We start from the raw sequence: 24,759 nt of genomic DNA, 5'->3' as shown, positions 1-24,759 counted from the left end.
AAGGTTTCCTTCTTAATTAATGTAATTTATACAACTTTTTTTCTTCCCCCTTTTCTTTCCTTAACTCTAACTATCATGTGTCTTTTGGGTATTAAATTTCTACTACTACTACCACTTTCAACTGAATAAAAAAATTAAATTAATTTCTATAAAAACAAAAAAATGTTGTTGTTACTACTGTATGAAGCTCCTAAGGAACCCTTTTAAATTTCGCAAACGAATATTAAGTGCTAACGATGCAATATTATGGGAAAATATGGTAAGTTTTTTTGGTTTAATATTTAAATGGAAAGTAAATTAAGATATTAATATTTTCTATAGAAAACTGATCATCAGTCATTGTTTTTTTTAAATTTTCTTCTGAAAACAAAAGCTGTGTAAGCTCTCAATTATAGAAAAGTGATCGTTGGTATAGTTTTCTATAAAAAAACTGATCGCTGGTAGATTTTCCTTTAGAAAACCAATCGCTCTTAACATTTTATATAAAAATCTAATTTAAAGAAAACTGATTGAAGTTTAAGTTTTATATAGAAAACTGCTCGTTGTTAAAATGTTGCTATAGAAAACTGATCGCTGATTAAGTTTTATATAGAAAATTTATTGCTGGTAAACTTCCTATAGTAAACTATTCGCAGGTTTTATAGAAACCTGATCACTGCTTAAATTTTTAATGGAAAACTGATCGCTTGTAAAGTTTTCTAAAGAAAACTGATCGCTGGTAAAGTTTTCTAAAGAAAACTTATCGCTGGTAAAGTTTGCTATATAAAACTGATCGCTGGTAAAGTTTTCTAAAGAAAACTGATCGCTGGTAAAGTTTTCTAAAGAAAACTGATCGCTGGTAAGGTTTTCTATAGAAAACTGATCGCTGGTAAAGTTTTCTATAGAAAACCGATCGCTGGTAAAGTTGTTTATAGAGAACTGATCGCTGGTAAAGTTTTCTATAGAAAACTGATCGCTGGTAAAGTTTTCTATAGAAAACTGATCGCTGATAAAGTTTTCTATAGAAAACTAATCGCTGATAAAGTTTTCTATAGAAAACTAATCGCTGATAAAGTTGTCTATAGAAAACTGATCGCTGGTAAAGTTGTCTATAGAAAACTGATCGCTGGTAAAGTTTTCTATAGACAACTGATCGCTGGTAAAGTTTTCTATAGAAAACTGATCGCTGATAAAGTTTTCTATAGAAAACTGATCGCTGATAAAGTTTTCTATAGAAAACTGATCGCTGATAAAGTTTTCTATAGAAAACTGATCGCTGATAAAGTTTTCTATAGAAAACTGATCGCTGATAAAGTTTTGTATAGAAAACTGATCGCTGATAAAGTCTTCTGTAGGAAACTGATAGCTGATAAAGTTTTCTATGAAAACTGACTGATGGTAAAGTTTTTTTATAGAAAACAGAAAGCTGGTAGAGTTTTCTAAAGAAGACTGATCGCTGGTATTGTTTTCTGTAGAAAACTGTCGCTGATAGAACTTTATATAGAAAACTGATCGCTGACAGAGTTTTCTATTGAAAATTGATCGTTGTTCAAGTTTCTATAGAAAACTGATAGCTAGTATAGTTTTCTGTAGAAAATAGATCGCTAATAGAGTTTTCTAAAGAAAATTGATCGCTGATAGAGTTTTCTGTAGAAGATGGTCAAAGAAAAGTGATTGTTGTTGAAATTGTATATAGAAAATAGGTCGCTGTCTACGTGTACTAAAGAAAACTGATCACTTTTAAAGTTTTCTATTGAAATCTGATCACTGTTAATGTGCCTCATGAAATGTTTTAGAAAACTGATCGCTTTTAAAGTTTTATATAAAAAATAAAGTTTTCACAACGAAAACTGATCACTGTTAAACTTTTCGATGAAAAGTAAATAGATGCTTAAGTTTTCTATATAAAACTGATCACAATTAAAGTTTTCTGATTAAAACTGATCGCTGTTAAACTTTTCTATAAAAAACTGATCTGTTTTCTATATAAAATTAATCACTGTTAAAGTTTTTTGTATAAAACTGATCGCTGTTAAAATTTTACAAAACTGATCATTATGATAAAAACTGATCGCTATTACTTATTTTTTAACTGATCGTTATTTATTTTTTCTATAGAAAACATATTTCCTTTAAGTTTTCTATTAGAACGTAGTTATTTTTCTGTTCTAGAAACGAAGTTCTTATTTTAACAATTCTATTGGGTGACTTTTGGGAAAATATTAAATACAACAATTGCCAAATATTTAATTCTATGTATTTTTATGCAATTATGTATAATACAACTAGTTTTTGGTGGCGGCATTAGAGGCCATTACACACATAATTTCCAAATTATGGTAGTATTGCACATATACAGGTTTAATAGTTGTTTTTTATTTCTTAACTTCTATACTTAGGCAATAAAATTAAAGAAATATTAGAACAAGTGTTGCACATTTCGAGAGTATTTTTACGCTATAAAAACATTATAAAATAGTAAATTTTAAAATTATTACAAAGTATTTGTTTTTTTTTTCTCTAACAAGAATAAACTAATTTTTTATTTACTTTGTAGGTCAAATAAAAAGTGCTATATTTTCATTAAAAGTTGTTCTAGTTTCCAAGAGTTTAAGAAATATGGTAACTTGTTCTTTTAAACTAGTTTTAGAATGTTAATATGAACTAACTGATATACTAGTATTAATGTGCCATAATAATTTGTATTTGATTTTTTACTGTTTTATTTGAATTTTTAAATGGTATTAAGTAATTAATCTCTTGTTTTAAATGTAATTAATACCAGTTTATTTTTTGCAACAGTAGTTTTTGCGTATTTTCTTTTTAAAGTTCTTTGTTAAAATATTTCTAAGTCGGTTTATTTATTATATTAAATTATAATTTAAATATTTATAATTTATAATACAAGAATTAAGTACCGTTAATAGGCAGCTGCAATAATTAATTTTAAGAATTTCAATAACTTTTCTAAACTTTATTTTTAATGCATTGATAATATTGCACAATGGGACCAATACTTTCTTAAACAAAAATGCCTATAGGGCTGTGATATAAAATACTAATGATCGCTGTTAATGTTTTCTACATAAAATTTATCGTTGTTAATGTTTTCTATGGAAAACTCTTTCCTAGTGATATAAAACTGTTATAGTGTATGTGTTAAAAAATTGTGTATATAACTGATCGACATTTTAAAAACTGAAAAATTTTAAAGTTTTCTTTAAAAACAGATTGCTATTAAAGTTTTCTATTCAAAACTGATAGCTGTTAAACAATTTCTATAGAGAACAAATCACTCTTTGAAAGTGATTACAGATCAACTTTTCAAATTAAAACTGATCGTTGTTATAGTGTATTTGTTAAAGATTTGTGTAGATAACTGATAGACATTTCGAAAACTGAAAAATTTTAAAGTTTTTATTAAAAAACAGATCGCTGTTAAAGGTTTCTATCGAAAACTGATCGCCGTTAAAGTTTTCTGTTTAAGTTTTTCCTGGAAACATTTAACATTTTTTTATAGAAAACTGATCGCTGTTCAAGTTTTCTATAGAAATCTGTTCACTGATCACGTTTTCTGATCGCTTACATAGTTTTCTATAAAAAAAACTTATATCTGATTTTTTTATACAAAACTGACTGATAAAGCTGATTCTTTAGAAATATATCGCTGTTAAGGATTTTTGTAGAAATCTGATCGCAGTTTAAGTGTTCTATAGAAAACTGACCGTTGTTAGGGATTTCTGTAGAAAATTTATCGTTTTTAAAGATTTATATAAAAAATGATCCCTGTTTAAGTTCTTTCTGGAAAACTTATCGCTGATCAACTTTTTTAAAGAAGACTGATCGCTGTTTTCTGGAAACTGATCGCTGATCCACTTTTTTTTATAGAAGACTGATCGCTGTTCAAGTTTTCTATAGATAACTGATTTCCATTAACGTTTTCTGATCGCGGTTAATGATTTCTATGAAAAACTGATCGATAATAAAGTTTTTCATAGTAAACTGATCGCTATTAAATATTTCTATAGAAAACTGATCGCTGTTAAGGTTTTCTATGATTTTTTTGTAAAAAACTGATCATTGAAAAAAAAAATTCTTTAAAAAGCTGAGCGCCATTAAAGATTTCTTTAAAAAAATGTATAGATTTTAAAGATTTCTATATGTTCTATAGAAAACTGATCGCTGTTTAAGTTTTCCTTTGGAAATCCTACCGCAATCAAGGTTACCCGTAAAAAGCTATTTATTTTATTTAGAACACATTTATAGAAGAGTTCTGTTCTATGAAAGATCACCATATTGATCGCCGCTAAAATTTTCCAAAATAAATAGCTTTTACAAAATTCCTAAAAAGTAAAAAAAAAATTCAAAGATTAAAATTATAATTTAAATATAAACGAACTCTTAACACTTTTACTTTCAAAAAGGCTCCAATTTTAAATTTCCCTCCACCAAAAATTAAGCTATAAATTTGCCACTAAATAAATTTATTAATCTTTATAAATGCCAACACATTCTCATGCTGGCCAATTATTTAAACTAAATTATTACTATTATTTCTTTAAAATCTGTTTAATTTTCTTACGTTTCTAGATACCAAAAATGTAATCTTTGCCACACCATCTAAAAACATGTCGGCATTTGCAATTGAATATAAAACGAAAATTTATTATTGCAAATAATTTGAAAATTAGTAGCCCACAGGACTTACGTATTTTAATTTAAAGTTCCACATACAGTGGACGAAATTTTAATAGTCGCAATAACAGATTTAATAATATTTTTATGTAGTTGATTCACCTTGTTTCCAATTTACCAATATTTCCCAATATTCAGTAGTTGGTAACTAAGAAATATTTTTGTATAAATTGTTGTTGGAATTTCCTCTCGATATAACAATAATGGGACTTTTACTCAAAAAAATACCAAATAAAGAGCGAAATTTAAATAGGCACAAATACTTTTATTTAATTTTTACAGTTACAAAATGCAAATTTTTTGTAAAAAAAACATGTGCTTTTTCGTGTTTGCATCATTCAGTATCAGTATCAGTCCATATCGAGAATTCTTAGGCGCAATGGGTAGAGGAAAACACGTAACTCAAGAGGAGCGATCTTTAATAAGAGTTTTAAATGAAGAAGGCTATTCAAAAAGAGAAATAGGTAGAAGAATTGGAAGATCAGAGCATCTAGTTCGTACGTGTTTGCAAAAATCTACAAAAAATAATAAATCAGCAAAAAGAAATAAGAGAAACACAAAACTAAGCAAACGCCAAATTGGTCAACTTAAACAAGAGGCCACTAAAAATAAGCTTTATTCTTCCCAAATTGTCCGGAAATTAGGCTTACCTATAGGAAAACGTCGAGTTCAACAAATTTTATCATCTGACTGTAACATTAAATGGAAAAAATCAGCCAAAATCCCACCGTTATCATGCTCTCATAAATCACGGAGATTGGAATTTGCCAAATATACTATGTCATGGACAGAGGAATGGAGAAATATTATTTTTCCGACGAAAAAAAGTTCAATTTAGATGGCCCGGATGGACATAGTCATTATTGGCACGATTTGCAAAAACCGAACGCTCCCAGAATGAGCAGAAACTTTGGTGGAGGTACTGTAATGGTATTTGGCGGTTTCAGTTACTATGGGAAGCTTCAGTTGTGTTTCATTTCTACTAAAATGAACTCCGAAACTTACGTGGAGATGTTGGAAGATGTTTTAGTAAATTATCTAGAAGATAATTTGGATAAAGACATGACCTTTCAGCAGGATAATGCTAGTATCCACGTCTCGAGAGTCTCAAAAGCATTCTTTTCATCGGCATCAATCCCAATTCTAGACTGGCCTGCTAGAAGTCCGGACTTGAATCCGATAGAAAATCTTTGGGGAATTATGTCAAGAGATGTTTATAGCAACGGAAAGCAATATAACACAGTTAGTGAGCTGAAAACGGCAATTCTCCAGTCCTGGCTAAATATTGAGCTTAGAATATTAAAAAATCTAGTAGAATCAATGCCCAGTCGTATATTTGGTGTTATACAAAATAGAGGAGGGATTACTAAATATTAATCAGTTATTAATTTATTTTTTACTCTAAATGGAATTAATATTTTTTATATTATTTTAATTGCGTCTAATTTAAATTTCGCATACATTTTACTTTGTTTTCCTATTATATTTTAATTTATCGTTGTTTTTATAATTTAAATATATATATTAATTTAATTTTGAATAATGTTATTAATTTGGTAAAAAAATTAAATAAAGTTCTTTTGTATTGAATAATACACCGAAATATTAAATGCGACTATTTTAATTTCGCACACTGTAGTAATTCGTACAATGTTTCTTTTGGTGTTTTTTTCTGTTGGGATTTAATAAAAATCATTATAATTACACTCCTATAGTATTGCACCCGTAACCTCAAATACAAAAATTGTTACAAACTTTACGCAATTGTAAGAAATGTTTTCCATGATTTAATAAGAAAAACTCGGCCTACATGGAGCAATAAATCAAAAGATATTTAGTTGTGTGATACGTGGAAATGGAAAATGTTTCTAATAAAGTTTTAAAAGAAAATGAAACAAAATCGTATTATAGTATTACAACATTTTTTAATAAAATTTTACAGATTGTATGGAAAAATTTATTTGTTTCGATTGCAATTGCTTAGAAAATACATATTGGTTTGTGATGAGGGAAGTATGCCAATAAAAGTGTATGAGTTTATAAAGATTTATTTACATATATTACAAATCAGACTACTTGTTATTTTAACCTCTAAAACAAAACTTTCTTTCTTTTATATAAAGTATTTTAATTTATTCATGTTTGTTGGCATACCTTCCCTTTAAAACATACATACTTTTTATTTTACTTTGTTTGAGAAGATTTGCAATTGAGTTTTTTTTTATTGGTTAAAATAAAAACTATGTATAAAGAAAAACATGTGTAATCGAATAATATACGTTTAATGGGCCGTATCATATATACACCTTGTAAGTCATCGAGTACAATAACAAATGTATGTTTCTATTAAGTTAGGGAGGTATTTCAGTACGGAAGATAATTACATAATTACTTAATTAAGTTGTGGCAAATAATTTGCTAGAAAATGTTTTATTTTAAAATATTTAGGAGTTTCTTCGATTCTACTGGACATTTCGCGCGTAGTGAACTACCACGTAAATTATATTTGATAATATAGACTGTAATATAGTCTACACTATAGATAATGCTATAGTCCTGACTAGATTTTGGTCCAAACTACAGTCCAGAATATAGACTAGACTTTAGTCCCGATTATAGTCCAAAATATAATCTAGACTTTGTCCAGAATATAGACTAGACTTAACTCCAGACTATAGTCCAAAGTCCATAACTTAGTTCAAACTATAGTCTAGAATATAGACTGTAGTCCAGACTATAGTCCATACTATAGTCCGGAATGTAGACTAAACTATAATCTGTAATATAATCTTCACTATAGATAATGCTATAGTCCTAACTAGAATTTTGTCCAAACTATAGTCCAGAATATAGACTAGACTTTAGTCCAGACTATAGTTCAAAATATATACTAGACTAATTCCAAAATATATAGACTAGACTTTAGTCTACACTAGACTATAATCCATATTATAATGTTGATAGTACTATTGTCTATGAATAGTCTCGACCCCTGATCGGCAAATAGCTTTGTTAAGAGCTTTCTTGCTTTCTTGACCATAGACTAGTCTAGGTATAGCCTTAACTATACATATTTAAACTATACTATAGTTCCGACTTTAATCCAAACTATAGACTAGACAATACTGTCTATAAACTAGACAATACTTTAGACTATAGACTAAAAGACAATTGACTTGACTATAACCTTGACTATATCCAGACTAGAAGACTATTGACTAGACTATAGTCCTGCCTATAAACTAAACTATAGTTGTGACTACAGACTAAACTATAGTCCGGACTATAGATAAGACAACAGTTGATATTATAATCAGAACAAAAGATTTTACTTTAGTATAAACTAAACCGTAGTTCTCAATATGTACCATACTAAAGTCCGTGTTATAGTCCATACTATAGACAAGACTATAATCCATATTTTACTATAAATCGAATAGACTATAGACCATATTATAGTCATGGCTATAGACTAGTCTAGTTATAGTCAAGATTATAGATTAGTCTTAGGTTAGGTTAGGTTGATAGGAGGATGTATACTACATCAAATCCGAAGAAATACACCTAGGCCACTATCAGGCCTGTTGTGCGCTCCTTATCATGAAAAAAAAACGGAACTGACTGAATTATTTTTCAGTTTTCAGGAACTCAGTTTCCTGAACGTAATTCCTAAGAATCTTCCAATCAGTGTTAGTTAGGAATGTTATTTCCGGAATAACATCACTTCCAAAATACTTGGATCTAACTTCGACGAATGCCTGACAGTGGCAAAGAAAGTGCTCCAGAGTTTCACTGTCCTCTCCACATGCTCTACATTCGTCTGAATCCGCACGTCCAATTTTGTATAGATTAGTCTTAGTATAGTTCAGTTTAAAAATAGACTATAGACCTTACTATACATAAGATTATAATCGAAACTATAGACAAGACTAAAGACTGAACTATAGCCTAGACTATAGTCCAAATTATATACTAGACTATTGTCCATACTAAGCAATTCCAAATATTAGACTAAACTATTAACTACACTTTTGTTTAAAATTTTAAATTAAACTTTGGCACATTAATATAGTTTAGATTCCCAATTCTCTAGAAATTTACGAAAAGGCTGCACCCTAATGTTTGCATGCTAAATTCAGGTGTGTACTATAGTGTCTCTAAGTGGTTGTAATAAAAACACTTTGTTAAAATTATTCATCTATATTAGCCAGATTTTAAAGTAAAAAGAAACACACTTGTTCATAAAGTATGGAACAAAATAAAAGTAACAAAAAATAAACAATTTTTTACAAAACAAATTTTATTTTATTAGATAAGTGAAGGGAAGTAACCTATGAATCTACGAATATATGAAAAACGTTATTAATCTCACAAACAACAAAATTAAATTAATTGAATATTTCTGATATTAAAAAAAGCTTATTATGGTTTTTGTTGAATAAGTTTTACACCATACTGTTCAGCTGTAAGTATTTGTTGTATATTGTTTACTATTTTATACACTTAAAAGCTATAATGTGGATGTTTGTTATATAGAGTCAATCTTCATTTGAAATTGTATCGATATAATTTGCTGTTTATGTTGTTAATGTAGCTGCTGATGTTGCCGTTGTTGTTGATGCAGCTGTGTGGAACTGCTTTAATGATGTTTATGTTGTTAGCAAATCATAATTTTGTTTTTATTTTTCTTCGAAGATTTTATTTATTCATTTAATTATGTAGTACATAATTGTTGTTTTATTTGGCGAATTATTAATGTTTTAATGCATCCGCCACCTTCGTAATGAGCTACATTTTTATACAATGTTTGTTATTTTCTTTTCATAATTTAAAAAAAAAAGTTATTAACGTTAACACAACAAATTGAGTTTTTAATGTTTTTTGTTTTCGGTTTAACTTTTTAAGATGGAAAAATTGTGCAAAATGCCCGCAGAAAAAAAACAATATTTATTATTTTAGTAATTTATATTTTTCCCATAGTGTCCAGTCAGCATTTTCAATTCATGAGTTTGATTTTGAAATTCTGTTGTAAAATTGAGATTGTAACAGTTTTTGTTTTTTTTTTGTTTAAACAACTTTTATGACTTACAATAATCAAATTAATTGCAGTATCATGTTTTTGCTCAAAAAATTATTTCCACAAAATATGTCCCCATCAAAAAACATATTTTTGAAATATTTTTTTTCCAACCTTTATTTCATCAAATAATTTTTCAAAAAATTTTTTTTAAAAATTATTGCCAATAAACATTAATTTGCTAATTGTTCTGTTGACAGCTTGTTTGCCATTTAGGCTCAATTAAAATTTAATAAATTTTCTTAAATATCAACAACTTAAAATAATCACAACCATATTTTAACAATAATTTATTTTAAATGATGTTGCAAGAGAAAACAGCCTCTAAATGTATATTATGAGCAGTGTTACGCAAAATACAAAACAAACAAATAAACACAAACAACAAATGAAATGAATGCCACAAAAGCATTACCAACTTGCTGCAATTCAAATATTACTGCAACATCATAATCAAAAGTAAATTATCTGTTTTTATTTATTTAACATTAGAGCAGTGAAAGTTTTGATATGTTTTTTGAAAACATTGTCGTCATATTAACACATTTTAGTTGTAGATTAAATGATAAAGATATGAACATAAAGTTTTAAATAAATCTTAAACAGATTAAAAAGAAAATAGATAATAGTCTAAACTATAGACTATAGAATAGAATCTAATCCTGGATATAGACTGGACTATAGACTAATCTATAGATCTGACAATAGACCAGACTATAGAGTAAACAATTGCTCATACTCTATATACTGACTAGACTATAGACTAGATTTTAGCACAGTCTATAGACTAGATTATAGCACAGACTATAAACTAGATTATAGGCTAGATTATAGAGCAGACAATAGTCCAGACAATAGACTAGACTATAGGCCAGAATATATTGCAGACTATAGACTAGACAATAGCTCAGGCTATAGACTATACATAAGTAGCACAGACTATAGACAAGACATAGGCAATAATATAGTCCAGACTATAATGTTAACAATGCCCCTATAATACAGACTGCAGACTAGATTATGTTCTATAATATGGTCAAGATTATAGAGTATGCAATAGTCCAGACTATTATACAGACTATAGTCCAGAACGAAGACTAGAATATACTATACTATAGACTACTGTAGACTATAGTCCTGCCTATAGACTACGCTTTTGACTAGACTATAGTACAGACTGTAGACTAAAATATAGTCTAGATATAGTCTAGATTAAGGAATAGACAATAGTCCAGACTATAGCATAGACTATATACTAGACTATAGTACAGACTATAGTCCAGATAATAGACTAGAGTATAGCCCAGACTATAGGCTAGAATATAATCTATACTATATATTAAACAGTAACAGACTATAAACTAGACTATAGGGCAGACTATAATCCAGAATGTGGACTAGACCATAAGCTAGAAAATAGTCCAGACTATAGCACACATTGTACACTAGACCTGTCCAATATAAAGGTCTGACTATAGGCTAGATTATAGTTCAATCTATAGACAAGACAATAGCATAGACTATAGACTAGACTATGACACAGACTGTAGACTAGACCATAGGCTAGAATATAGTTCATAAGGTAGACAATAGTCCTGACTATACACTAGATTTTAGCACAGACTATTGACTTAAGTACAGAGTGTAGATTAGATTTAAGGTTAGAATATAGTTCAGATTGTAGAGTAGACAATATTCCAGACTAACTAACAAACTAAACTATAGTATAGACTAAACTATAGAATAGACTATAGAATGGACTAAATAACAGCCTGGATTATATTGAAAACTACAGACTATACTATAGTACAGGCAATGTACTAGAGTATAGAACAAACTATAGTCCAGAAATTCTAAAATATAGACTGTAGGCCAGATTATAGTATAGGCTTTAGACCAAACTACAGGCCAGACTATAACCATACTACAGTCTATACTCTATACCGATTTTCGGCAAAGTTTTGATAGAAAGTTTTCATTAATAAATATCTGATAAAAATCTCCATTAAGATATACATGTCAAAAGCTTTCCATGGCTGATATTTGCAAAAATCTTTCTACTGAAGACTTTTACATTTGCTAAAAGTTTTCAACAGAAAACAAAGACATCTTTTAAACTTTCTATGTATAAATACATGCCAAAAGCTTTTCATGAAGAGCTCTTACATTTGCTAAAAGTTTTTTTCACAGAAAACTGAGGATCACATCTCTTAAACTTTCTATAAATAAGCTTAAAACACTTGAAGCTTTCATACTTTTTACAATTACGATTCAAACTGGTTCAAGTGAATTGTTAAAACACTTAAAGTTTTCATACTTTTTTATAATTACGATCTAAACTGGTTCAAATAAATTGTTAAAAAGTTACTTTAAAGTACTATATAAGTGGTAATTTAAGCTATTTAATTTTATTAATATTTTGGCCAACTTATATTGTTAAATATTATCACTATTATGTTGTTTTAATAACGCTAATATTTTTGTTGTTGGATTTTATTTAAAATTTGCTACTGGTGTTATATGTATTTTTTTCACAAAATTTTTTGTTTAAATTATTTTTTCCCCCATTTCAATTGTTAACAATTTTTAATGTATGTAATATTTTTTTGTTGGTTTTTATACAAATAAAACTTTCTACTCTATGGTATCAGACATGAATGAACGTAAATAAATGGACTAATATGAGTGAGTGACTGACTGACGGACTGATAGACGAATGTCTTAAGTTTTTTATATTGTTTATTAACAATTGACAACAATTGTTGTTTGTTACTTTTAAATTATAGTATTTTTTATTGGATGTTTTTTGACATAGTGACAACAATAATAATAAAACAAAATTGATGATTGGTTGATTTAATAAAAAAAAGATTATTGTTGATTTCTTGTAGTACCGATCACAACGTTTTTCGCATTTTTTTATAACTGGCTTATATAGTTTTGAATCATAGGTATGAAAAATAGTTCAGACTAATGTTTATATATTTACATAGATATACAGGGGCGTCCTCTTTCGTATTACAAAACCATAAACAGTAACATAATTTGGAAATTCTGATTTACCTTTGTTTTGATATTAATTAAGTTACTCTACATCGTTCTCCCCCCGGGGGCATGTTACCTTGGTGAAGCCTACACCTTGGTGTTATTGCAATCCCGGGGTATAAAGAGGTGTCCAATACCTCTAGTCTGGCCGGGACTAAAAAATTGGTTACAGACTACTGTTTGGCTTAGTCCTTGCATAGATTGAAAAGAGGTCAGACCAGAGCACCGCATAATCTGATACTACGGGTGGCAAGTTGCCCGCAGGTCTATGTCCTGGCTGGTCATTTGGTTAAGGTTCCTTCGATATCCACGTAGTAGGATGAATGTGGGGTACGGCGGGCCTCTTCTCATCCATCTACCTATAATGAATATGTCGTATGTTTTTCTCTTATGAATGTGTCGTATGAATGAGATGTGTGCTGGGTTGAATGATGATGGATGAAAGGTATCATATACAAATTATACCTTTGATTTTTCCTTCCTTGTCCAGATATGTTCAGAGTATACTCTGTTCATATCAGAATTACCACAGTGTGTCCCTGTGAGTACCAACAATGTCTTCTGCTTATTTGATATCTTCGTACTTCGGTCCACCGGTTACGTCTCCAGGTGCTGTTGCCGAATCAACAGAGGCCATCCAATAGTCAGAGATTAGATAGCTCGACTACTTCAGCAAAGTGCTTGTGCATGGACCGGTCAAATCCAATGTACAAAAATTGCCACCTGAGTTCTTCATTGAAGGATAAAGGGGTGATGGTAAACCGTTCTCAAGTCTACCCAGTGGGTGAAAAAGACCACCTTGAAATAAAACTCTCGACATTCTACATCGTCCTATAGGGCATTTGAAATTCATCGCTACCGTATAACAATTTGATTTCTATTTAATTCGTAATAAATGTTTTTCCAACATTTTATACATATGAGTATAAATACTATTTCTCATATTATTGTTATTAATATTTTTCAATTCTTGCTAATACTTTATGTCTGTCTGTCTGTCTGATCTACGTATAAGTTTCAATAGAATTGTTGTAGTTGTCAGTCTGTCATCAAATTCAGTATAAATTTTATACCCATAACAGCTATCGAACCAACACCACAAGATTTATTAATTTTAGTCATTATTATTATTATTATTATTATTATTATTATTATTATTATTATTACCATTCTATTGTTCAGTCAATGATTTGAGTAGTTTTAAATTTATTGTAAACTCTATGAAGAGGAGAATTTTGATTTAATTGTATTCCCCAAGTGTTATTTATTTATATTTTATTTATTAAGAGCAACCAATAATTATTTGGTATATTTTTATTTGTTTGTATTTTTAATTAACAGATCTAATGGGAATTAAATAGTTATTTGCGAAATTTCGCAAAATCTCATGATTAGATATGTTAATGGAATTTTTTTTAAAAATAGTATGAATTGAATTTGTTTTAACATATAAAAAAGGAGCTATTTTTGTCAACATCAAAAGTTTTTAACATATGTACTTCTTTGATCATAATCAGGATTTGTCTCCAGTTTGGGTATAAAATCATAGATATATATGGATATCTGCACTTGAGAGAGATTAAACTACAGCCTATAGTGAATTCATGATCTAAACAATATAGTAGCCTTCAATCTAAACTATAAATCAGTCTATAGTCTGAACTATACAACAATCTATAATCTGAACTATAGATTGGTCTATAATGTGAACTATAGATTGCTCTAAAGTCTGGACTATACATTTGTCTATACTTTGAACTACAAACTGGTCTATATATAGTCTAGAATCTAGACTTGACTATAGAGGATGTAGCCTGGATTAGTCTGTAGTCAGGACTATAGATTAGTCTATAGTTTGGACTATATATAGTCTCGACTATAGATCTGTCTATAGTCTAGACTATAGATCTGTCTATAGTCTGGACTATAGATCTGTCTATAGTCTGGACTATAGATCTGTCTATAGTCTGGACTATAGATCTGTCTATAGTCTGGACTATAGATCTGTCTATAGTCTGGACTATAGATCTGTCTATAGTCTGGACTATAGATCTGTCTATAGTCTGGACTATAGATCTGTCTATAGTCTGGACTATAGATCTGTCTATAGTCCGGAATATAGATCTGTCTGGACTACAGATAGTCTGGACTATAGATCTGTCTATAGTCTGGACTACAGATCTGTCTATAGTCTGGACTATAGATCTGTCTATAGTCTGGACTTTAGATCTGTCTATAGTCTGTACTATATTCTATCTATAGTCTGGATTATAGATTAGACTATAGTCTGGACCATAGATCAGTCTTTAGTCTGAAATAAATATCAGTCTATAGTCCATACAGTTGAACTGTTTTTAGTGTGGAATATTGATCATAAAGTCTAAACTTTAGATCGGTCTAAAGTCAGTACTATATAAAGTCTGTTTGTTGAAATTTATGTCAAGCTATGCCATAGCAGGCGTGGATCCACAGGGGATTAAACAGGGCAATTTCCCCCACCAAAACCCAAATTTTTTTATACAAAATATAAAAATGAGGAAAAAGGAAAATAAAAATAAGTGAAAAAAACAACCGCTTCTCCCCAAACACTCTAGCTGGATCCGCATCTATACTTTAGATTAGTCTGTACATAGCATAGTGTACTAGGCGGAACATTGTCTGTTCTATTCATCTATAGTTTGTTTCAAAGTTTGGTCTATTTTCTGAATTAAAGATTTTCGAACCATGTGCTCTTTTAAATATATTTTTGACAGTGAATCAAAATTGCATGCGTTTAAAACATTTCAAAGTTATATTTCAAAGAGCATGTAAATACTGTTAATAATAGAGTTAAATGGCTTAAAAAAACATGTACCAAGTACATCTCTAACCATAACAAAATATTTTAAAAATCAAATACATTCAGAGCATGACATCAAAAACTCAGGCATGCAGAAAATAGACAACAATACATAATTTTAAACATGTTTTTTTTTTTTTTTTGCAATTAATACAAAAAATTGTTGGTTTAATTACAAGTTTAATCATAATTTAAATGTGACAAATTTAAATAATATGATATGAAAATAATATAATTGATTAGCAGAGTCATAAAGACTGATTGTTGCGGGAAGCTTTCAGATTGATGGATTAGTAAAACTGCAAAAAATGGAGTTCATTTTGATTAACTTCCCGAAATTAGTTTCTCAAGAGGTTATTTTATAAAAAAAGAAAAATGTATTTTATTAAATATGTATTAATAACAAGTAACATTACCTTCTATTAATATTAAGCGCATTTATTTACAATAAAACAATTGATGAACAAATTTATACTGAACTATGACAAGTGCGTTTAAAAATGTGTGTGTGTGTGTAAAAGTGTGCAATGAAAATTGGCCGGAAATGAAAATATGTACAAGCGAACATACCAAACATGAGGTACGAACATGTATCGCATAGATATAATAAATAGAAAAGCAAACCGCAAAATTATAAAAACAAACGCAGTTAAAAAAAGTAAAATTCAATGAAAATTATTTAAAAGTCATAACAACATAACATTTCCACCAAAATTTCAATTGGAAAATATAGAGAAAAATCGTAAAAAGAAAATAATTTTATTAAACTATTAACATCAATAACCATTTCTCATACATACTTCCGTTAAAAGCCAATAATAAAAAAATATATATAAAGGTTAAGCCAAAATTTGTTTTTACCATAAAACTTCAAACAATCATAAAACATATTTCCCATGAATTAATTGTGTAACAAACTAAACAAAAATCAAACAAATACCAATAAAATTTTTAATAATTAAACTTTTCTTTATTTTATTTATAAAAAACAAAAGCTTTCAAATTCACGCTCAAAATCAGTGCTGAAAAGTTTACGTTGTCGTTCGTCGGGTCGTTCGAAATCCAAGTCTAAATCTAATTTAAATTTGAATAAGATTTATGCGGACACAGCTTCTATAGCTTCATCGTCTGCTAACAGCAATAATAATACTACCACTGATATTCTTGAAAATAATGATGATGCACAGGTCCAGGTAAGATACAAATCGAAAGTCCATGTGTATCACCTACATAACGTTGCATTTCACCTGTCCTTAGCAAATATTGTTGTTTAATAATTTTCACCAACACCAACACCACCTCTAAGGATAACTAAAAATTTCACCTTAATTGTTTAGTTTCACTTTAATTTGTATTGAATACCCTTTTCCTTTACTGAAAACGGTTTAATCATATGATTTAACAACATTAATTAATAATTTGTTTAAATTTACGTAAATGTTTGTTTATTTCTATTAACTATTTGTTTTTTTTTTGCAAAATGAAAGAAAAGTCTAGCTTGAAAATTTTTGTGTGAAAATTATTTAAAACTATTTGAAAAACTATAAGTTTTCCGCACAGATTTTCGTGAGGACTTTTTGTTTCGTTTTACACTACTTGACCCTAGATTTAGTTATTCACTTTATTCATCATTTAATGTCATGTTATTAACAAGAACTTATTTGTTTAGCAAATTTTCACATATTTTGTTTTTTGTAGAAAATTGGCCAATAATTAAGTATGGAGTCTATGGTCAGGTCCTCAAATAAATCGATAGCATACACTAAGTCAATAGATCAGTCAATAATCTGTTCAATAGATCAGTCAATAGTCTGATATAGATCAATATACGGATGGAAAAATAAATTAGTCTTAACTCTAGATTTACTTTAGAGCAGTTTAGAAAAAGATCAGTCATTGGTCTGAACAATTGATTATTTTATAGTCTATACTATATTGCAGACTATAGATTGGGCTATAAATCAGTCTACAGACTGTACTATAGATCCGACTACATACTGTATTACAGATCGTTCTAATTACTGGGTTAAACATCAGTCTATGTATAGAGCTATAGATTTGTCAAATGTCAGCACTATTGCATGGTCAGAGCTTTAGATTAGTCTACAGTCAATATCTCATTTTGACCATAGATCAGCAAATAGTATTGACTGGTCTAAGCTATGTATTAATCTATAATCTGAACTATAGATCAGACAATATTTTGAACTATAGATCCGTTAATAGTTGACACGAATATATGTGGGATTTGGACCAGGTCGCACACGATCAGGTAGACCCTACTAAGAGTCAAGCTTAATAAAGTTGTAACGATGTTTTTTGACCGTTGGACTGATCAGTCTATAGTATGGACATCTATATTCTTGATATAGATCAGCCTATAGTTTGGGCTATAGATCAGTTTATAGTCTGGAATAAAAATTAGTTCATAGTCCACTGTATATTAGTTAATAGACTAAATTATAGATCAGTTCATGGTAAGGACTGAGATCAGTATAAAGTATGTAGTATGGATATAGATCCGTCTATATTCCTGATGTAGATCAGCCTATAGTTTGGCTACAGATCAGTTTATATTCTGAACAATATGTTTAAAGTATGGACTATGTAGAACTTAACAGTATATTATATATAAATACATAGAATGGACTATAGATCAATCTATAGTCGAAGTATTGTATAAGTGATAGCCAGGGCTAAAGATCAGTCTATAATGTGTACTATAGATCACTTAATAGTTGACACAATTTTTAGTCCTGACTAGTGATAAGTCTTTAATCTGGGCTATATATCAGCCTAAAGTGTGGATTATAGATTAAACTGATAGTCTGGACAAATGATCAGTTTATAGTCTGGACTAAAGATCAGTTCATAGTTTACTATATGTGAATTTTTAAGTTGTGTTGGACTCTAATGATCAATTTATAGATCAGGACTATAGATCAGTTTATAATTTACTTTATATTAGTTTATAGACTAGACTATAGATGAGATGATAGTACGGACTATATATAAGCAAATAGTGTGAACTACAGAGCGTATAGTCTGATTCAATCTATATTGCAGACTTTTTTTTAATATTTTAGTTTTTCGTTAAATATAATTTTTATATAAATTTTTCTAAAAATTTTCTTTTTTAACAAGATTATAAAGTATTTAAATAATTCCTATGTATGTATAACTTTTCATCGTGATTCATGTGACAATCAATTTCCGTTTAAAACCCATACACTATTCGAATAACATCAAATTGTTTAACTAATTATTTTCGTTTTTTTATCTATTTCGTATTGTAAAAAATTTAATATGTATTTTTAAAAATTAAATTAAAAAATATATATAAAAACAATGCATTGATAGTTCATTCATAACAACAATAATAAGTAACAAATTCAAACAAGTGTTAACATGGCTCTCGAATACTCGCACATACGAGTGTTTGTTTGGCTTTAGTAGACAAAAAAAATTAAATAACTCATCATATAGATACTTATCTAAACTATTTTAGCTAATGTATTCAACAGATCCATAATATCTTTTAGAAATAGTGTCGCCAGATTTGAGGATTTGTCCCCAAATTTGGGATTTTAAGTTTTATTTGCAGACAGATTTTTGTAAAATTTGGGAAATTTTTTATAATTGTTGCGCTATTCATAAATCAATATGCTGTGCACAGAAATTTTGTCAAGCTGTGCACAGCAATATAATATGTGCGTCAAATTCAAGTGGCCCTAGGGATACGCAGCAGCCTAGGTCCTAGCTGTACACCTCATGTGTTTGTGTGAGGTGTACAGCTCAGGTGAAAGATGAGATGACAGCGAGTGACAATTTGTAAAAATATTTCTATGTGCTTTTAATAAATGTTATATTTTTTTCATATGTGATTTATTATTCTGGAAACTCAAAGGCATCTTTACGCTACGCTCTGCTTACAATTTATATTTTTAACAATATTATGTTATATTAAGCCATCTATGTTTCATTAAAAAATGAAATGTACACTTATCAAAGACACTGCATAGAAACATGTGATTATTAATTACCAAAAGCTTTGTTGCTATAAATTTGTTAGTTATGGAACTTGGTGAATTATAAAATATTTGTCTTAACTAAAACAACGTTACAGTTTGTGTTTAGGTTGTGATCTTCGCTAAATAGAGGTTTCAACTCAGTAATATGGTAATGTGATTTATAGCAGAGTGAAATAGAGTTGCCATAAAGAAAAGAAATAGAAAAACAAATAAATTTTTCTTAGATTTAATTTTTGATAAATTTTCTTTTAACAGAATATTTGATAAATTTTCTTTTTATATAAATTTTTTGATAAATTTTCATTTTATAGAAAATTTTCGATAAATTTTCTTTTTATAGAATATTTTGGAAAAATTTCCTTTTTATAGAACATTTTTGATAAATTTTATATTTATAGAAAATTTCGATAAATTTTCTTTTTTCATAGAAAATTTCGATAAATTTTCTTTTTTCATAGAAAATTTCGATAAAATTTATTTTTTCATAGAAAATTTCGATAAATTTTCTTTTTCATAGAAAATTTCGATAAATTTTCTTTGTTCATAGAAAATTTTCGAGAAATTTTCTTTTTTCATAGAAAATTTTCGAGAAATTTTCCTTTTTCGTAGAAGATTTTCCATAAATTTTCTTTTTATATAGAAAATTTTCGACAAATTTTCTTTTTTTTTTTGTAGAAAATTTTTGATAACTTTCTTTACATAGTATTTTCGATAATTTTATTTTTTTATAAATTTTCTTTTCTTCTAAAAAAGTTTTTTTAAAAATTTTCTTTTTGATAGAAAATTTGCAATAAATATTCTTTTTTATAGAGATTTTGCAATAAATATTCTTTTTGTTAAAAAATTTTGCATTTTTTTTTACAAAATTTTCGATACATTTTGCTATTTTTTTGGATTTTCGGTAAATTTTATTTTTATATAAAATTTTCGATAAATTCTGTTTTTATAAAAAATTTTCTGCTTTTTATGGAAAATTTTCAATAAATTTTTTTATTGAAAATTAACGACAAACTTTCTTTTTATTGAAAATTAACGACAAACTTTCTTTTTATAGAAAATTAACGATAAATTTTATTTCTATAGAAAATTTTCGATAAATTCTCTTTTTATAAATAAATTTTATTTTTCTAGAAAAATTTTCTTTTTTTAGAAAAATTTCCATAAATTTTCTTTTTCGATAAAATCTCTTTTTATAGATAAATTTTCTTTTTCTAGAAAAATTTCGATAAATTTTCTTTTTCTAGAAAAATTTCCATAAATTTTCTTTTTCTAGAAAATTTCCTGTAAATTATGCTTTTTTAAGAAAATCTTTGATAAATTCAGCTTTTTATAGAAAAACTTCCATAAATTCTGCTTTTTATAGAAAACCTTCGATAAATTCTGCTTTTTACAAAAAATCTTCGATAAGTTTGTGTTTTTTATAGAAAATCTTCGATTAGTTTCTGTTTTTTATAAAAAAAAATGTCAATCAATTTCTGTTTTTAATAGAAAATTTTTTCTTTTTACAGAAAATGTTCGATAAATTTTAGCTTTTTATAGAAAATTTTTGGTAAATTTCTGATTTTTATAGAAAATTTTTTATAAATTCTGCTTTTTATAGAAAATTTTTGATAAATTTTCACTTTTTAAAGACAATTTTCCATACATTTTCATTTTCATAAAAATTTTTTTGATAAATCTTTATTTTCAAATCTTAATTTTTTAGAAAATTTTTAAGAAAGACTAATCTTAATAAAAAAAATCCTATTAAACTTTAAATAACATAAAATTTTTTCCTAAATCATAAGCATTTTTGGTAGAGAATAACAATCTTACACAAGTTCTATAACAAATTTTATTTTGTGTAATTTATACTAATCGTATAATTATATTATTAAACTCATTTTTTACAAACTATACAGTAAACTAATTTCTTTCTTTTAATTTCTTTGCAGGTGAGTTTTGCAAAACATTATTTATATATTTCTTAATTCCTATAACCCAAAGGCCACATTCTCTTGTCGGTAGAAAGAACAAAAACTATAATTATCTTTGGCATCTAAGTAATAATAATTGTAAGTAATAATTCTTTGATATCATTGTTTTATTCTTAACATTCTTAAAAATTAACGCATTGTTATGGAAAAAATACAACTCAGATATTTATTGTGCATATGAGCGGTATTTATAATATTATTTTTTTATTAAAAACTGATTTATTATGATTGTAATGAAGACTTAACCCAGTTCTCACAGTTTAATTATAGAATGCAAACACTATAAATAAAACAATAAGAACATTAAAAAAGATGATAGTAATTTGCACTTAAAATAGCTGGAAAACTTTGTTAAGCAGTGGACGACTAAAGAAAGAAATTCATATAACGATTTAAGATATTCGTAACCTTACGAAAGTTTTGCGAAAAAATTCTAGTCGTAATATAAGTGAATACTTTTTGTTATAAGGTATTGTATATAATCCCTGTATCTATTCTCCAGGAACCAGTTACGTAGCTTATTCTTTGTTTATATCTAATTTTTCCAATTTTATATTTTGTTTTACAAAAACTGAAATTCTAAAATCAAATTGCTTCCTTAATAAATAATAGTGTAGGGTGTATTCTATATTTTTATAGTTTTTGCGTATCTGTTCATAAAACAATCATATGTTATCTGTTTACAAAAATCTTTTATGCACTATGGGTATTCACGATAAATTGCAAATATATTTAAATAACGATAAAAGTTTCCTTTTGATATCACAATTGAAATTATAATTCATTCTTAGCAGTGGACCGACAAGACCATATATAGACTGATCTATAGTCCAGATTATAGACAGATCTATACTCCAGACTATAGACTGATCTATAGTCCAGACTATGGACTCATCAATATTCCAGACTATGGAATGATCTATAGTCTAGACTATAGACTGATGTATAGTCTAAACTATAGACGATCTATAGTCCAGACTATAGACTGAGCTATAGTCCAGACTATAGACTGAGCTATAGTCCAGACTATAGACTGATCTATAGTGCAGACTATAGACTGATATATAGTGTAGACTATAGACTGATATATAGTGTAGACTATAGACTGATCTATAGTCCAGACTATAGACTGATCTATAGTCCAGACTATAGACTGATCTATAGTCCAGACTATAGACTGATCTATAGTCCAGACTATAGACTGATCTATAGTCCAGACTATAGACTGATCTATAGTCCAGACTATAGACTGATCTATACTCCAGACTATAAACCAGGCCATAAACTGATTTTTAATCTAGATTATAGACTGTTTTAGAGTGAAGTTTTATTTCTTGACAATAGACTAGTCGATATACCAGACTACCCAGGTCTATAATGCAGACTGTAGACAAGTCTTAGAGGACCAAACTATTTCAGTTAATATCCGTAATACATCTGAATACAACGCATGCATTCAAAACAAACACCACTTACACCTCAACCATCTTAAGATTCTTAAATCTATTCTTGCCATCACAGCGGTATATAATGTAATAAAATTTGTAATTCTTAGTTAAATAAAAAAATTAAAAATTTTATTAAAACTTTAATTTATTTTCTGCATTTGCTCTCTCTCTCTCTCTCTGTCTAACTCTCTTTTAAACACTTAAAATGTTAATGATTTATTGTGACATAATGTCGGCTATGTTTTTACACTATCTACATGTACAAGAGTCTAAACGTGTTTAAGTAGTTTTAGACTAACTGGCATACCGTCAGACCATTGGACCTACTAACTAAGATTGTTGGTCTGACTACTTTAGTGAAATACGTTCACTAGGTTAATGGTTTGTTGTAAGAATAAACACACTCATAAAATTACAAACTAAGTTTAATGCAAATCATTTCCCAGCAGTTTTATAGAAGACAATGTTTTCACTACACTCCACTAATAACTTTTTAAAACAGAGTGTATTTTGTCAAAATATTAAATTGCGTAGAATCTGAAACTGGCCATTTAAATATATGTTTGCCTACAGTTTGAAAGAATTTAATTGGTCTGCATATCTCTTCTATTTGCTGAGATATGAACTGTTGAAGTGTACAACATAAAAGGAAATCGTTTGTTTTTTTTTTTGGAATTTTAGATTAAGAAGGAATAAGTTTTAACAAATGTGAGATATGAGAAGTGTTTTTCGGCGATATTACAGATTTTGTATATAAACGTTTAAAATATGGTGAAAATCGTAGATTTTTTAAACTTTAAAGTATGATGTCTTGAAAACTAGATCTGTTGAAGTACGAGTCGAATTTCGGATTCAGTTCAGCTCAATCTCTAATAAAAGTATAATTTAGTCCAGGTTTTAGAATTTGTTTTTCAAATTGTGTCGGTGTGTGTTACTTTTTAATATAAAAATTGCAAAATCTGAAATTTTTAAGATTAAGGTGGAATGAGTTATAACATATGTGAGATGTGAAAAGGTCTTTTAGACGATATAACAAATTTTGTTTATAAGCGTCTCAAATAGGGCGAAAGTCTGAGATTTTTTAAACTTTAAACTATGATGAAATCTAGATCTGTTGAAGTTCGAGTCGAATTTTGAATTCAATTCAGCTCAATCCCTTATAAAAGTATAATTTAGTCCAGGGTTTTGAAGTTTTTTTTTCAAATTTTGTCGATCAATATTGATCGACAATGATATAATACTTCTTTATAGAAAAATTCATTAATTTAAAATAAACACACCGAAATACAGGGTACTTTGTACTAAGTATGAACATGCACGTAAGAGAGTATGGACAGAGTAAAGTGCAACCCGATTTGTAACACCATCTCGCATGCAAATTTCTTTTAATGACCAGTCTGTTGCAGGTCTTGATGTTAGAGTATCTTGTAATATAAATTGTCTTGAGAATGAGGTGCATAAAAAAAGATTAATGAGATTTGTTTAGGTTTTTTTTTGTTGATTCTTTTAATATGGTTAAGTATTCATTACAATGTGTAAAATTTGTAATTTTTATTGCTAATAAACTTTAAACATATTTGTTAATAACATTTGTTAAGAAATTGTGAATGTTTTGGTTAAAATTTAAAAAAACAAAAATTAATGGAAATGAGGATTACTACAGCCGAAT

General features: G+C 28.1%; 1 protein-coding gene across 2 annotated transcripts in view; it reads left to right on the top strand.

Annotated features, from left to right (window-relative positions):
- The first annotated feature begins 240 nt into the window (after window positions 1-240).
- Window positions 241-24,759, top strand: part of LOC111680600 — a 59,484-nt gene continuing 34,965 nt past the window's right edge. Inside the window, exon 1 of one of the 2 annotated variants that reach the window (XM_046947478.1) lies at window positions 241-259. In XM_046947478.1, coding sequence (XP_046803434.1) covers window positions 257-259 — 3 coding nt within the window. In that variant the 5' untranslated portion in view covers window positions 241-256. Of the gene's footprint in view, window positions 260-16,653; window positions 16,829-24,759 lie in introns of those variants that run through there. The other variant, XM_046947479.1, reaches the window with a different exon arrangement.

This window comes from Lucilia cuprina, chromosome 3 (genome assembly GCF_022045245.1).
Source record: "Lucilia cuprina isolate Lc7/37 chromosome 3, ASM2204524v1, whole genome shotgun sequence".
Lineage (NCBI taxonomy): Eukaryota > Metazoa > Arthropoda > Insecta > Diptera > Calliphoridae > Lucilia > Lucilia cuprina.
Note: the sequence above shows the minus strand (reverse complement) of the source record. Positions and strands in the feature narration are given on the sequence as shown.